Genomic DNA, 16,769 nt, shown 5'->3' with positions numbered 1-16,769 from the left:
TTGGTGAAAGGTGAATGAGGGAGACGGGGCAGGAGCAGGACAAGGGACTGGGATGTGGGCTTGTTCTCTGGGATGTGGGCTTGTTCTCAGGCTCCACCAACATGTCCTTCCCCACTCACGGACCACTCACATGACTGTCACTCACACGACTGGCCAGCGTGGCTCAAATACAGCACAGGCAACAGCGGTCTGTTTGCCATGCAGGGAAGACTTTAGAAGGAATCTAAGGGGGGATTCTCTTCTCCGCTGAGGTTCTGGCTGCCTTCAGTTTCGAGCTGAGAGTCAACTTCTCCTTACAATTTGGAAACCTATTTATGACAATAATATTTTCAGATACAAACATATATAGTCCCTTTCTTATCATGAACTCAACATGCTTCATATCTGTGATTTTATTTATCTGGCTTATCCGTTGTGGAACAACAGCCATGTAGCTTAGTAAGGTTGAAGGGTTTGACCAGGCTGTGGGCTCGGACTCTTGTCACCTTACCTTCTTCTGTTGTGACAGACAGTTTTCTCCCACTCCTCTGCAAAAATATTTTCTTCCCATTTATATTTCTTTCTTTTTTTTTTTTTTTTTTTTTTTTTGAGACAAAGTCTCACTCTGTTTCCCCAGGCTAGAGTGCCGTGGCATCAGCCTAGCTCACAGCAACCTCAAATTCCTGGGCTCTAGCAATCCTCCTGCCTCAGCCTCCCGAGTAGCTGGGATTACAGGCATGTGCCACCATGCCCAGCTAATTTTTTCTATATATTTTTAGTTGGCCAATTAATTTCTTTCTATTTTTAGTAGAGACGAGGTCTTGCTTTTGCTCAGGCTGGTTTCGAACTCCTGAACTCAAGTGATCCTCCCGCCTCGGCCTCCCAGAATGCTAGGATTACAGGCATGAGCCACCACGCCCGGCCCCATTCATATTTCGAATGGAGAGAACCCTCAGCCAAAGCAGCTGTGCAATGCTTATCGGATCTGGTTGAGTGTTTAAATGAGATCTCTGCCCTGCCTATAAAGAGGACCTCCGTGTCACTGTCTTCAAAATCCCCCTACTGGTCACTCCATCTCAAAAGCTCTACTGTTAGAGGGATTGTTTCTATCATAGCATCCACTTGTTCTGGGAGCCGACTTACCAGTCGGAGGTGCTCAGTGTGGTCCTACTGCCCCGCTGCTCCACGAGTAACAGGCAGCACCGTGCCCCTGAGCAACGCCCTTCCCCAGCCCGGAACAGCGGTCTGTGAGCATGCGCGTTCTCTTTCATCTTTCTTCTTCTCATTCCTGCTTCTCTCTCTCCTCAATCTCCAGGGGAAGATGTTGGTTATGTTGCCAGCGAAATAACGATGAGCGACGAGGAACGCATCCAGCTGATGATGATGGTCAAAGAAAAGATGATCACCATTGAGGAAGCCCTCGCTAGGGTAAGCATGCTGTATCTGTCAGCACCGGGCCACCTGACGGTTAAAAATATTGGGGCCACCAAAGGGTATGGGAACATAATATCTAAAGTGTTATTTTGATGATAGTTTGGTGGTTATCAGGTACCCACATTGTCAGATAAAATATTTATTACATTCTTTTTCATTTTTTTTCTTTTTTTTGAGACAGAGTCTCACTCTGTCACCTAGGCAAGAGTGTAGTAGTGTCATTATAGCTCACTGCTTCCTCTAACTCCTAGGCTCAAGTGATCCTCCCACCGCAGCCTCCCAAGTGCTGGGACTACAGGTGTGCACTACTAGGCCCAGCTAGTTTTTCTTTCTTTGAGGGACCAGGTTTCACACTTGGCTGAGGCTGGTCTCAAACTCCTGGCCTCAAGTAGTCCTCCCACCTCAGCTTCCCAAAGTGCTAGGATTTACAGGAGTGAACCATAGTGTCTGGCCAGATGTTTATTACATTCAGTTTACTTGCTGTAAGCATTCCACCTTGTGAAGTCAAGCTTCAATTTAATATTTAATAACTACACGAATGAATGAATAGCAGACAACAGGAGAAAAATGACCTTCTGAATACCATTGCAAAATTTACAAACCTTTCGAAAAGACTAATATGGATGTAATTAATGGTACAGAATTAATTATTAAGTAAAAGTCAAATAAAAACCTCAGTTCTGTAATATGCCTTTACAAACTGGACTTTGAATCTAAAGGTTTTGCTTCAGATATACCTTAAAATTTTGCATATGTAAGTAAATATTAATTGCAGTTTATTGTGTCTCTCTCTTTTTTTTTCCCCCTGAGTTAAATTAGGCACTAATGGAAGCCTAATAAACCTGAGGGTAGCAGTTATGGTAGTGAGGCACAATTTGTTAAGAGATTCTCTGCTTTGTCGTTGACAACAGACTAATTGGCTCTTGGATTTTCACATTAGTCAGTTGGGTCAGTGCTGTGTAGATAAGTCACAGATAAACAGGTTTAGAAATGAATGAAAACCTTCCAATCCCCAAGGATCCATTGAACAAGTTCTAACTTTACTATTGTCTTAGTCATTTTGTGCTGCTGTCACAGAACAGCACAGGCACGTTTTGGCTCAGAGGGCTGGAGGCTGGGAAGTCGGATGTCAAAGAGCAGGTCTGGTGTCTGGTGAGGCCCCTCCCCTTCCCAGCTGGCACCTGTGCACTGCATGCTCACCTGGCAGAAGGCAGAAGGGCCAACAGGCAAAGGGCGGCCAAACTTGCCCTTTTATAATGGAACTAACACCACCCTATCACTTCCAGAAGTCCCACCTCCTAACACCAACACGAACGACAACAAAATTTCGACACGAGCTTTGGAGGACAACAAATATTCACCCCATAGCCACCATTACTTGGAATCTTACAGGTTCGAAACCTTGAAACAGTGGCTAGCACACTCGGTTTGGTTTAGTATACAGTAGTCCCCTCTCCACAAGGGATATGTTCCAATACCCCCTGTGGGTGCCTGAAAACTTGTATAGTACCAAACTCTGTTTAAACTATATATTTTCCTATACATATATACCTATGATAAAGTTTAATTTATAAATTAGGCACAGTAAGAGATTAACAACAATAACTAGTAACCACATAGGACTATTATAACAATGTCCTATAATAATGTGAACGTGTTCTGTGTCTCAAAATATCTTACTGTACTGTACTCATCTATTTTCTGACCACAGGTAACTGAAATTGTGGAAAGCAAAACTGCAGATAAGAGGGTTCTACTATATCTGTTTCTGAACCTCCATAGTTAAGGAAAAAAAGTTTAATTTGTAGCCAAGACAATGTTGGGGAAAAAACCCCATTTATGTGGGCTGGCAGATGGGACTGGGTTTACTAGGAGACCTGGTGGCTAGGACTGCCTTGGGATACCACCTGCTGGCTTCTCTCCCTCTGTGGATTCAGAGACTTCCAGACTGAGGTGGCATCCATGGCTGGGATGGTACTGCTGGGCTTATTGCAGATGAGGCAGCTAGCTGCTGCTGGACAGGCGATGGAACAGGTGACAGGTGACAACCTCCTGTCCACGCTGCTGATCACCTGTCCTTCATCCTCAGCCTGGTCTGTTTAACCACACCATCAACCATCTGGCACAGCTGCCAGCCAGGGCAGAAAGTCACCATGCATTTTCTCTCCAATTCTATTCCTTGGGTATGCCATAGCATTGGGAAGTCCAGCTGAATTTCTAGAAAGTGTATATGAGACATGCAGACCTGTATTCAGTTTTAACATGGCAGCAAGATGTTAATTTCCTCCTGGGAAGCGATGCCACTGCATTGCTTTTTTTTTTTTTTTTTTTTTTGAGACAGAGTCTCGCTTTGTTGCCCAGGCTAGAGTGAATGCCGTGGCATCAGCCTAGCTCACAGCAACCTCAAACTCCTGGGCTTAAGCAATCCTGCTGCCTCAGCCTCCCAAGTAGCTGGGACTACAGGCATGTGCCACCATGCCTGGCTAATTTTTTCTATATATATTAGTTGGCCAATTAATTTCTTTCTATTTATAGTAGAGACGGGGTCTTGCTCTTGCTCAGTCTGGTTTCGAACTCCTGACCTCGAGCAATCTGCCCGTCTTGGCCTCCCAGAGTGCTAGGATTACAGGCGTGAGCCACCGTGCCTGGCCTGCATTGCTTTTTAATAGTAAACTGAAGGGAAGTTGTCAGCAGTCATCTGACAGCACCTGTGTGGGAAGGGGTCCCCTATGTTGGTGCCTAACCCAGTGTTCTTGGAGCACGAGAAAAAAGCAGCCTTGCTCTAGCCCACTTTAGATAGTGCGTTTCTGTAATTGAAAAAGAAACAGAGGAATATTTTCAAGTTGGAGGGAATGTGGAGGAAAAAGATTGCTTGAAGCTCCTTCTGAGCTCATAATTCAAGAGCTGGCCACTGTTCACACGCAAGGCGATCAGAAGGCAGCTCGGCGAGAAGGTGGCGCAGCTGCGGGCAGATCTGTGCGGCGGCTCCCGCCAGCTTGGCTGCCTTTCCCTGGTCGCAGATGCAGCCACGGTGCTCATCAAGGGATCAAGAATGTTGTCCATGAGGCAATCCGCAAATGCAGAAGCCTGAAGAAAAAATTGGTGCCCTTCTCCAAACTCCACTATATTCCAGATACAAAGATGGGCAGGCGGATTCAGCAGAGATGGTGTGTGGACTGCCCTTCTCGGGGTGGCACACCCCCTCAGTGCCAGTGTCTAAATGGGCTGCTTCTTAGCTAGAGACGGAACACTTCGAGAAAGATGTTATTGAGAACAGAAAATAAAGTGCAGCGAGGATCTGCCTCCTTTAACTTATGAGCAGCTCAGGGTCTGGGTTTACTTCATCACTGTATTAAAAACATGTTAAGACTTAGACCTCTTGCAATTACCCGTGGTCAGAAAATAGATGAGTACAGGACAAGACCATGCTAGGGCCTTGCTCTGGATTATTGGTTCAAGGGAATGTTGTGGCTCGTTTGAGCTTCTATCCAGACCACTCAGACTTTCTCTGTAACAGCAATGAGGCTGTTTTCCTTTCTTATCATTTGTGTGTTCCCTAGAGTAGCACTTTTAATACCTTTGCATTATGAGTTGGCTTTGCATTCAGAGGCCTGGCTTTTGACCTACCCCAGTTTCAATATGCCTTCCTCACTGAGCTTAACCACCTCTGGCTTTTGATTTAAAGTGAGAGATGTGCGACTATGCCTTCCACTTGAACAGTTTGCAGGAGTCCTCAAACTTTTTAAACAGGGGGCCAGCTCACTGTCCCTCAGACCGTTGGAGGGCCAGACTATAGTTAAAAAAAAAAACTATGAACAAATTCCTATGCACACTGCACATATCTTATTATTATTATTATTATTTTTTGAGACAGAGTCTCGCTTGTTGACCAGGCTAGAGTGAGTGCCGTGGCGTCAGCCTAGCTCACAGCAACCTCAAACTCCTGGGCTCGAGTGATCCTTCTGCCTCAGCCTCCCGGGTAGCTGGGACTACAGGCATACGCCACCATGCCCGGCTAATTTTTTTATATATATATCAGTTGGCCAATTAATTTCTTTCTATTTGTAGTAGAGACGGGGTCTCGCTCTTGCTCAGGCTGGTTTTGAACTCCTGACCTTGAGCAATCCGCCCGCCTCGGCCTCCCAAGAGCTAGGATTACAGGCGTGAGCCACAGCGCCCGGCCTAATTTCTTTCTATTTATAGTAGAGACGGGGTCTTGCTCTTGGTCAGGCTGGTTTCGAACTCCTGACCTCGAGCAATCCGCCCGCCTCAGCCTCCCAGAGTGCTAGGATTACAGGCGTGAGCCACCGCGCCCGGCTCACATATCTTATTTTGAAGTAAAAAAAACAAATGGGCAAAAACACCCGCATGTGCCCATGGGCCGTAGTTTGAGGACACCTGGCTTAAGGCCCTTGTAGGGTTGTTAATTGGCCTAATTTCAATATTGTTGTGTCTCAGGGAATAGAGAGGCCTGAGGAGAGGGAGAGAGACAAGAACCACTGTGGAGCAGTCAGAACACGCACACATACATTTATCAATTATGTTCCCCATCTTACATGGGTGTGGTTTGTGGCACCCAAAACTACTACAATTGGAACATCAAAGATTATTGATCACAGATCACCATAAGAAATATAATAAGAATGAAAAAGTTTGAAATATTGTGAGAATCACCAAAATGTCACACAAAGACTCAAAGTGAGCATACACCGTTGGAAAAATGGCACCAACAAAATTGATCAACGCAGGGCTGCCACAAACCTTCAATTTGTAAAATTGCGACATCTGTGAAGCATAATAAAGTGAAGCCCAATAAAATGAGGTGTGCCTGTACTCATTTAAAGAGCGTACATAGCTCTCAGCAATAAGTGCAAGGTATTCAAATCTTGTACTGGTTCTGCAAGACACAGAAAACCTAGTGAGACACTTGGAAGTTATAGGTTATTCATTTACCTGGGTAATTTTTGTGTGTGTTGGTGAGGATAGGAGGGTAGGGAGTAAACTCACATTTCAAGCCTTGAATAAAAGAGAATACCAGTAATTTTTTTTTTGTATGATGCTACTCAGCAGTGATGGAACTATGTCATAGAAAAATAGGTCCTTTGGAATTTTAAACTGGATACAATATCTATAGTAAACTATGACTTAATATTCATATTCCCTTAAATAATAATAATAATAAAGTTGCTCAAAGAAATGTGCTCTAATCACTATTACATATTTACTCATCTGATCAGTGTGTATCTGATTCCACAAGGCTACATCTGTGTGAAAGTCAAAAATAAAGTCCATAGGAGGTTAAAAAAGAGCACGTAATGTTTGTCCTTACTGTTTGGCATTGTGAAGTTTTCTTAATTCCAGGGGTTGTTCACATCAGTTTCCCTGAAGCAGAGCCTGAGGCAGGGATTTGTGAGTGTCTTAGTCCCTTTAGTGCTGGCTATAAAGGAGTATCTGAGGCTGGATCATTTATAGAGAAGAGGCTTATTTGGCTCACCAATGTGCAGGCTGTCAGATTGGCCATCTGAGAAAGCCTAGGGCGGCTGCCATTCATCTCATGGGGAGAGAGGAAGCTGAGTGAGAGGGGAGGTGCCGGAGCAGAATTCACCTACCCCTCCAGGTCATTAGTCTATTCATGAGGGGTCTGCCCCCATGATCCAAACATCTCATTAGACCCCTACCCCAGCGCTGGGACCAAATTTTACTGTGAGGTTTGGGAGGATGAACATCCGACTTATAGCACTGTGCAAAGTGTTTATTGGAGGAAAGCTTTTAAAAGAATTCTCTAAGCAAGGGAAGGGAACCAGTTGAGGCAGAGGAAGAAGCTGGACAGGAATGTGATTGCAGGAGAAATCTAGCCTCAGCCTGAACCCATGGGGAGTGAGGAGGTCTAGAAGGTGAGTTGCATTGTAGAGTTTGTCCCACCAGGGAAAAAGTGTCTGAAAGCTGACTGGGGAGAAGGAACAGCCTTCTAGGCATCTTTGTGGGGACAGCTTCTATTAGCCATGTCCTCTAGAGCAGGCTACCAGTATGAGCGTATGCCTACAGTGGGGAATAGTTGAAGGATAGGTGAACAGTCTCATAAAGGGAATTTGGGCATCTGGTATACCAGAACATAGGATTATGAACTGGGAACCTAGATGTATTATTGAGTCATTTCCTTGTAGCAGCATCGAATCACAGAGATTTGGACACATGGGCTCATGGAGAGCTCATAAAAGGTTTTTAAAAAATTGGTCCCATGGGGAGAAGCTTGAGAGGATTTATCTCAGAGAAGAAGCAGAAAAGGACTTAATCACAGTCTTTAAGTGTCTGAAGGATTGTTAAACAGTACACCTTTAGGATGTACTAGAGAATATTTTGATTGTTTTTTAATTCTCTACCGAGGACAGGGTAGAAAGAAATGAATTAAAATAGCAGCTGGAAGGGATTTAGATCTGGTATAATGTAAATGTTCTTTACAATAAGCGCTAGTAGAAATTGGAATGGTATAAAAACTTCTCTCCCCAAAGGTCTCTAAGATAGAATTAGCCATTAATCTTCCAAAGTTGGCCATCTCTCTAAGAATCATGTCATAGACTTCAACTGTGAGAAAACAATGAGACCAGGGAAAGTAGGACATGAAGGAGCATTTCTACTTAAAACAGACACATGCACACTTTAGAATGTCCTTATAACTATGGAATTAATGTAAAACTACAAATTTGCTTTAAAATATACAGATTCTCAAATCATAAATTGCCATTCCTTCCTGAAATGATGATTAAATCAAAACTTGTTGAAGCAAAGTGGAGTATAAAAATGTACTTACAGGCCAGGCACGGTGGTGGTGGCTCACACCTGTAATCCTAGCACTCTGGGAGGCCGAGTCGGGTGGATCGCTTGAGGTCAGGAGTTCGAGACCAGACTGAGCAAGAGTGAGACCCCCCATCTCTACTAAAAATAGAAAGAAATTAGCTGGACAACTAAAAATATATATAGAAAAAATTAGCCGGGCATGGTGGTGCATGTCTGTAGTCCCAGCTACTCAGGAGGCTGAGGCAGAAGGATCACTTGAGCCCAGGAATTTGAGGTTGCTGTGAGCTAGACTGACACCACGGCACTCTAGCCCAGGTGACAGAATGAGACTCTGTCTCAAAAAAAAAATATACTTATATAAGTACTAACCAAGTTGATTTTCCTCTGTACAATACACTTTACAAAATTTTGAAGATGTTATTTTGTAACTTTAAATCACACAGTGTGTTGTAATTAAGGTAATTAAAAAACAGTTAAGTGCTAATAATAGGTTGAATAGGGTACAGAAGTACAATCTCTATCGGAAGGAGCACACATAGTTTTAGGCCTCAAAGCAGGTGGTAGAGATGGAAATATAGCCAAAAACAAACAAACAAAAATCACTGTCTATTTATGATTGACTGACTAGTTAGGAATTTGTGTCTTTTTTTCATAAAAGATGAAGCTTATGTAGTGGCTCCTGGTAGTCGGGGCTACGGTTGAATATAAAAATGGAGCAGGGACTTGGAGAAAACCTGATAATCCCATGATAATCTCATTTCCCATCGTGCAGATATTCTCAATCATATAGGGACAATGTCGCATTTCAGAAACCAATGTATCCAGATTGAAAGAGCGTTCTAGTACATAACATACATTACTATAAAGATTGAACAATATGTGTCCCTAATGCATTAGAAAGATTAAAACAATTAGCACCCATAATAGCAAAACATTTGAACATGTGGAGTTAATGTGAACTTTGAGCTTTCTTTTCTCTGAAACCACAATGGTGATAATAATCGTATTATAATAATAACTGTATTGCCTAGATACAACGTGCTAGGAGTTTTGCTGCACTATCTTAATTCCGACAATAACACTGCGAGTTTGATTTATTATTGTGCCTGTTTTAAATAATTTGTCCTCAGGGCTCCCAGCTGGTATTTGGTTCTGCAACCCAGCTCTTACCTGATGATCAGTACTGCCTACCTCCTCCCACGTATAGGTGTAGAAAAGAATTTTGCAGGTAGAAATGACACTTGGGAAAGTTGCTTTTTCCTGGAGGGGTAATTGTCAGTGTAGCTTTTCCATATCCACATAGCTTGAGTGGTTGAGGACTGTCCAATCACCATCACATGGGCTGTCAGGTCCAATTATTTCTGTTTTTAAATCACTTGGTACACGGAACATGATGTGATCACTCTCTTAATTCATATCTAAAAACTGCTATATGATAGGATTTTACTGCAGTGACAACTTTTTAGTTGTACTGAGCAGCAGAGCTCAATTTCTGTGTGTTTTATAAAAACACACCTGGACCTACCAGCATTCTGAAAGTTCCTTCATCTCATTTTGTCAGATCAAACTTGCTCGCTTTCTATAGCATTTCTCTCCTTTGTGTGTTTTTCAAATACTAGAAACCTAGTTTCTAAACCTAAACTTTAAATATCTCTGATGATATCATAGTTATCTCGTTATTTTTCCTCCCCATCCTCAAAGGCCCCCAGTAAACCCCCTAACATTTGTTAGGTGATCTCATCAGACCAGCAACTTGAAGCAGGTTTGAATAAGAAAAGCAAGTGATTTTAAAAAATCAGTTTCAGGCTTCTACCTTGTTTTACTAAAGTGTCTGTAGTTTACCTTTTTGTCTCTTCCTGAAAAAAGGAGTGTGTGTTTTTTCACTTACACAATTGGGGTGGGGGCGCCGTAATTCAGAGGCCAAACTGTATGCAGTTTCTGCCTTCAAACTTGTCATGGAGCTGAGGACAGATGAGTGTGGATGCAGGAGGTGAAAAGTCGAGGCTTTTTTTGGAACACGGGATACAAAGAAGCTGTTGTGTCTGTTGGTTTGATTTAGATGAAAACCCACAGGCAGGGTAATTATCTTCCTCTCCGTCTGGAAGACGTGGCTTTGTCTGACACTTAGTCACCAACAATGGCGCGAAGAAGGTGCCCAAAGTGATCTCTCAGCTGCTTGGTGCATGCGTGTGGCTGTCACTCCCGTTCAGTTTTCCATTTCTTCTCGCTGCAGCTCAAGGAGTACGAGGCCCAGCACCGGCACTCAGGCGCCCTGGGCCCTGCCGACTGGCCGGACGGTCCCTACCCGACATGCGATGGCTCGTCCAACTGCAACGTAAGTTTGCCATCTCTTTGAGCACCTTGTCCACCTGCGCTAATAAGGGGCTGCCTTCGCAATGCCAGCATTTGCGATTCTTTTTACAACTCCCAACGCCCACCCGAGACTGGCTGGAAAGGGGCGTCTCTGCAAATAGTTTGCTCAGTTTTCTTTACCTAACAGAGACCCATCTCCAGTCCAAATTATGTTATCATGCTGGGTTTTTGTTTTTTGGGTTTTTTTTATTGTAGTAAACTACACATAGCATAACATTTTGCCAAATTAACCATTTTAAAGTGCCCAATTCAGTATCATTAAGTACATTCACATTGCTGCGCAGCTAGCACTACAATCCACCTTTCTTTTTTTTTTTTATTTTAGCGTATTATGGGGGTACAAGTGTTAATGATACGTATATTGTCCATGCCCCTCCCACCTCGAGTCAGAGCCACAAGCGTGACCATCCCTCAAACGTTGCACATCTCACTCATTGTATTTGTATATACCCATCCCCTTCCCCCCATACAATCCACCTTTCTGAAACTTTTTAGTTTCAGAAACTCTGTACCCACTAAACAATTAACTCCTCGTTCTCCCCTTCACCTTACTCTCAGCTTTTGGTAACTGCCATTCTACTGTCTGTCCCTGTGAATTTGACTGCTCTCGGTACCTTATATACGTGGAATTATACAATATTTGTCATTCTGTCTCTCATTTATTTCACCGGGCATAATGTTCTCAAGGTTCTTCCACATTGCAGCATGTATCAGAACTTTGTTTGCTTTTATGGATGAATAATATTCCAGTGTGTGTATATACCACATTTTGCTTATTCCTTTGTTGATGGGCACTTGGTTTGTTTCCGCCTTTTGGCTATTGTTAACAATGCTACTAGGAACACGGGTGTTCAAGTATCTCTTTGAGTCCCTGCTTTCAATCCTTTTGGGTATATACCTAGGGTTAGAATTTTTTGATCATATGGTAATTCTATGTTTATCCTTTTGAGGAACCACTGTACTATTTTCCCAACTAGCTATACCATTTTATATTCCTGCCAACAATGCAGAAATTTTCTGTCATTTTCCCTTGTTTTAATAATAGTCATCCTAATGGATGTGAAATGGTATCTCATGCCTTTGATTTGCATTTCCCTGCTGACTAATGATGTTAAGCATCTTTTCAGGTGCTTATTGGCCATTTGTGTATCTTCTATGTGGAAATGTCTTTTCAAGTCCTTTGCCCATTCTTGAGTTATGTTGTTTGTTTTGTTGTTGTTGGGTTGTAGGTGTTCTGTAAATATTCTGGATATTAATCACTTATCAGATATATGATTTGTAAATATTTTTACCCATGGTGTGGATTGCCTTTTCTCTCTCTTCATAGTGCATGAAAGGTTTTAATTTTCAAATAATTATATATTTTTTCTTTTGTTGCCTGTGCTTTTTTGTGTTATGTCTGAGAAATCGTTACCAAATCCACTAGCATGAAGATGTTGCCCCATATTTTCTTCTTAGGTTTTTAGAGTTTTAGCTCTTAAGTTTAGGCCTTTGACTCATTTTGAATTAATGTTTGTATATGATGTAATGTGTTGGGTCCAACTTAATTCTTTTATATGTGGATATCCAATTTTCTCAACCATTTGTTGAAAATGGTTTACATATCAATGCCTCCCCCCCATTTTATGGTCTTGACACCCTCTTTGAAAATTAATTGGTCATATATATGAGGGTTTATTTCTGGGCTATTTTATTTCATTGGTCAGTGTCTGTCATTTTGCTAGTACCAGACCATTTTGATAAGTTTTGAAATCAGGAAGTATGAGATCTCCAATTTTTTTCTTCATTTTAAAGATTGTTTTGGCTATTTGGGGTCCCTTGGGATTCCATACAAATTTTAGGTTGGGTTTTTTCTATTTCTTCAAAATATGCCATTAGGATTTTGATAGAGATTGCACTGGATCAGTAGATCGATTTGGGTAATATTGTCATCTTAACAATATGAAGTCTTTCCAATCTGTTAACATGGGCTATCTTTCCATTTATTTATGTCTTTAATTTCTTTCAGCAATGTTTTCAATGTATATAAGTTTTCAATGTATATAAGTCTTGCCTCCTTTGTTAAGTTTATTCCTAAGTATTTTATTTTTTTGGATGTGATTGTAAATGGAATTGTTTTCATAATTTTCTTTTCAGATTATTCATTGCTAGTGTATTAAAATGCAACTTTCATGCATTCCTTTTGTATCCTGTCACTTTGCTGAATTTGTTTATTTGCTCTAACAGTTTTTGTATGTGTATGTGTAATCTTAGTGTTTTCTATATATAAGATGGTGTCATCTGCAAAAACAGATTATTTTGCTTTTTCCTTTCCAATTTGGATATCTTTTATTATTTATTCATACTTTTTTTAACTGTAATTAAAACAGTGCTTCTTAAACTACGAGTTCCTCAGGGATTGTGGGAATTAAAATTCCAGAATTTCAAATAGACCTTTCAGGATGCCATCATCAAACTGTGTGGAGCAGGAATGGAAGGAGTTATCCCTTTTCATGTGTTATGTAGTTATTTTGTTTTGTTTGTTAGGTTATCTCTTCCTTAAAATTTGGAAGCAAATCCATCTTCTGTCTTGAGCCTCTTATCTTCTCCTATCCATGTTCTACGCCACCAGTCCTCTTTCTAAAACATCCCTCTTTTCTTGCAATCATGTGTTTTAAAAAGCCTGGTGGTTTTCCATTTCTATAAGATAAACTCCAAACTTTTTGGCACCCTCAAGGCCCTATGTGATCTGGCTTTCATCAATTTCTCCAGTCCCATCTTTCATTACCACACCCAATACCCTCTATTTCATCCACATTGGATTCTGTCTGCATTACTTTGTACTTTCATACTTTTGCGTTTTATCTCATGCAATTTCCTCTACCTAAAATGTCTTTCTCCAGATTTTTTTTCTGGTGAAAATCTATGCATTTTCCAATGCAAAGCCCAACTGTCACTTCCCCTGTAAAACTTTCCTTAACCTCCTTAAGCATTATTTATTTATTGCTTCTTATTCTGTGCTTTTGTTAAGCTCCCTTTATATATCAAACCTACACAGTTATTTCAGCCTCCTTGGACATAGTGAGCTCTTTGGGCAAGAAAGGCTGTATTTTTGCCTTTCCAATGTCCAGCTCATATAGGAATATTTCACGAGCAAAGTTATATTTGAATGTTCATTCTTCCTAGCTGCTTTAAGAGCATGTTTTATGTCTTACATCTACGGATTAACAAAGCAACAAATGGTGGTTTATCAGAAGTAAATATAATCCTCCTGCTACCTTCTTGTCTCTGATTTCCTGAATCAAACACCGGATTTCCATTGCATCTAAGAAACAAAGGATTATGAATTTGAAAACCCTTCCTGGCTTACTTTTGTGTGAAAGAGACTGAGACGTCACCATTTATAATAATAAATGTGTCATAGTCCAGCCAGCAATGTGTCCTGGGACTATGAGCTAATCAAAAGAATTGCCTCCATGCTTTTCAATGTGCCTTTTTGGGTCTCTTATCCCCAAGTCTTAAAGACTAACAGAATATAAATGTAAGCCATAGGCTTAAAGGATCACAAGGAATAAATACAGTAACTCTGGACCGATGTGAATCAAACCCAATTTGGGGGAGAAAACAAAAACTCAGTTGTCCATAGTGAGTCCTTTAGTATCAGATTCATTGTATACTGTCCTGATTAACAGCATCTGAGTCAAGAGAGAGGTTAGAAGAGTTTGTTCTTTCAGAGAAAGAGGACTGTAGCAAACCCCCTCACACACTCAGACTTCAGGGAGAGAGGCTTGTCTCATTTAGGAAAAAATTATTATAAGTTGAATATTACCAGGTATTCTGAACAAGCTGCTAAGAAAACATTATTAAGTAAGTGTTGGTTTGTTGGACCCTTTTCAGAGGATCAGTCAGAACCATTCCCTAGATATAAATTATCAGAATGAAATGTATTCTTCTGGAGTTGGACATTTCATACTCCTGAGTGTTTCTTTTTTCTTTTGGGAGACCTTTATGGAGCCTTTGCTACGTAGCAGGCATTGTCCTAGATGTTTGGGTTACAAAGGTGTAAGAGAGACAGGACCTGTTCTGATGGAGTTTACACTTTAATGCAGTGGTTAAAATCTACCCACATGTGTGCACACAAATTCAAGATGTCACGTACATATTTACATTCATAACTTCTTACCAAACTATTTCTTCATAGACAGCTCAAAAAGAAATTCAGCTTGTCCTAGTTAGACCAAGGGCCATAAAATACCATATGCTCCTTCCACGTAGAGCATCATCTTCCAGAAGCTCTGCAGAGTGAATTCTCTTTTTGCTTAGAGGCATAGGTGACTATAGGTTATTCAGCAATCGGGAGAGTTTTCTGAAGCAGGATTATTCACCTTAGGTATTTTACTGGTTGACTTCCTGCAAACACCCATGCCCACCCCTAGTCATGCTGTTCAGGACTACAGCCAACCACTGTCATCACTGGAGTTTTCTCGAACTTGATCAACATCCTAAGGTCGCAATGACTCTTGCCCCTCTTAGCCTGTCCTGTGTTTTTTATAGAGACTTGGCAAGAAATTCTATCCAAAATATTCCTCCTCTTTTTTCTAGATCTGTCCCCATAGCCGAACAATTAATTTCAGATAATTCATCCGCCATGGGTTAGGCGCTTTGAGTATCTTTTGTGTGAGGGCCAGGGCTTTTCAGTTTTCTATCGATTCCTTTCTATACTGAGATGTAAATAGCCCACTGGCTCTAGCTGGGAATGCCCAGGCCATGAGAATTTCAGGGATCATAAGGCCTTTGTCACCAGACCTCAATGCCTATATTGATGCCTATCGTGCTTTAGGATTTCATTTGCATTGAGTTCATAGGCTTCCCCACCCCCATAACTGACATTAGATAATTGCGTGTTGCCTCATAATAAATCCATATGCACATTCCCAGTTTCCAAGAGTGTAAAGTACTAAAGATAGATACCAGGGGAAGTGAAAAATAGCTTTGTCTTTGCCAGAGAAGAATCTGTTCTGTGCTGTTTTTCATTAACAGTAAACTTCTGCTGGGAGAGTTAAAAGTTTTAAAAGCGATTGTGGTTAAGAACTTGACTTCTTGTCAGATATCTGAATGTTTATTTTAATATTTTTCATTTTAATTGATTTTGGTAAATTTATTTTTTCATTTGCCTCCTACCAGGGGGAAGGTTTTAATAGTTCTCATTTTATGCTATCAACTTTGTGCCTTGAGGCTCAGTTTACCTTCTGGTTAAGAAAACATTTAAAGAAATTATACTATCTTACTGAGTTTTCTAGTTTTTTTTACTCAAGCCATAAGTTTTAGTAAAATATGTTTTTTTCTGTTTTTATAGCTGGTAGATGAGAGTTGGTGATCTGTACCTGGTGCTTGAATATTAGTGAAAATGCTTACAGTGAAAGATCTTTCCGAAAAATGGCAAACTGTAATTACTCTATTATGATGTTATTTAAATTGTTTTGAGAATATTTAATGGGTAAAGAAAAGTTACAGCCCTGACAATGACAACAAAGCCCATGAGCTCTTAGAGTCCATTGCAAATAATATATCTTGGTCTCATTTATTTGCTTCACTTCGTACAAAATGTGTTCCAGTAAAAGTTGGAATTGTGTTTCTGTAGCTGGAGCTCCTTTCTGGGATGAAGCAACTCTGGTGAAATGTTTTTGTGAAGTGAGTTTTTTTTTTTTTGTAAAGCAAGTCATGATTTCATAATTGATCATTTTTGCATTTGAGGAGATTTAGAGTTGGGAAATATTTGTGCAAAGAATGTTATAACTGCGGTGTTATAATCATACTTTACACCCATGTGTTCTCTTCATAGCCTTTCATTCCAACTACAAATAAATCTTTGCCACTAACCTGGTCTGAGGCACAGGAGGGCCAGGTGGTTGAACTGTGTCCAAAACTTTGGGCAACAGGGAGACAGAACGCCATGTGGTCACTTCTTTCACTCTTTACAAAATACTATTTTCAGCGTTTCCTTGATTGACGATTTTCAAGGTCTCAACTAAAATATCCCCATATTATGAGATCTTTCAATTGGCATCTGTTAAACCTTTTTGGGGCTTTCTAAAATTGTAAACCATTAATGTGGTTCCTCTCCAAGCAGCCAGGTTTTACTTAGGTTTATCCAAGTCGTTTCACCTGCCTCAATTGTCTTCAAGCCAGAAGATTCAAGTTTAATGTTT

The 16,769-nt window shown here is 40.9% G+C and overlaps 1 protein-coding gene across 1 annotated transcript in view; it reads left to right on the top strand.

Moving 5' to 3' along the window:
* Positions 1 to 16,769, top strand: part of SASH1 (SAM and SH3 domain containing 1) — a 176,041-nt gene that overhangs the window by 106,533 nt on the left and 52,739 nt on the right. Inside the window, exons 7-8 of the mRNA XM_076002878.1 lie at positions 1,295 to 1,407; positions 10,442 to 10,543. Of these exons, the coding sequence (XP_075858993.1) occupies positions 1,295 to 1,407; positions 10,442 to 10,543 (215 nt within the window). The remainder of the gene's footprint in view (positions 1 to 1,294; positions 1,408 to 10,441; positions 10,544 to 16,769) is intronic.

The sequence above is a fragment of the Microcebus murinus genome, chromosome 5, assembly GCF_040939455.1.
Source record: "Microcebus murinus isolate Inina chromosome 5, M.murinus_Inina_mat1.0, whole genome shotgun sequence".
Taxonomy (NCBI): Eukaryota; Metazoa; Chordata; class Mammalia; order Primates; family Cheirogaleidae; genus Microcebus; species Microcebus murinus.
This window is presented reverse-complemented; position numbering and strand designations above follow the sequence as displayed.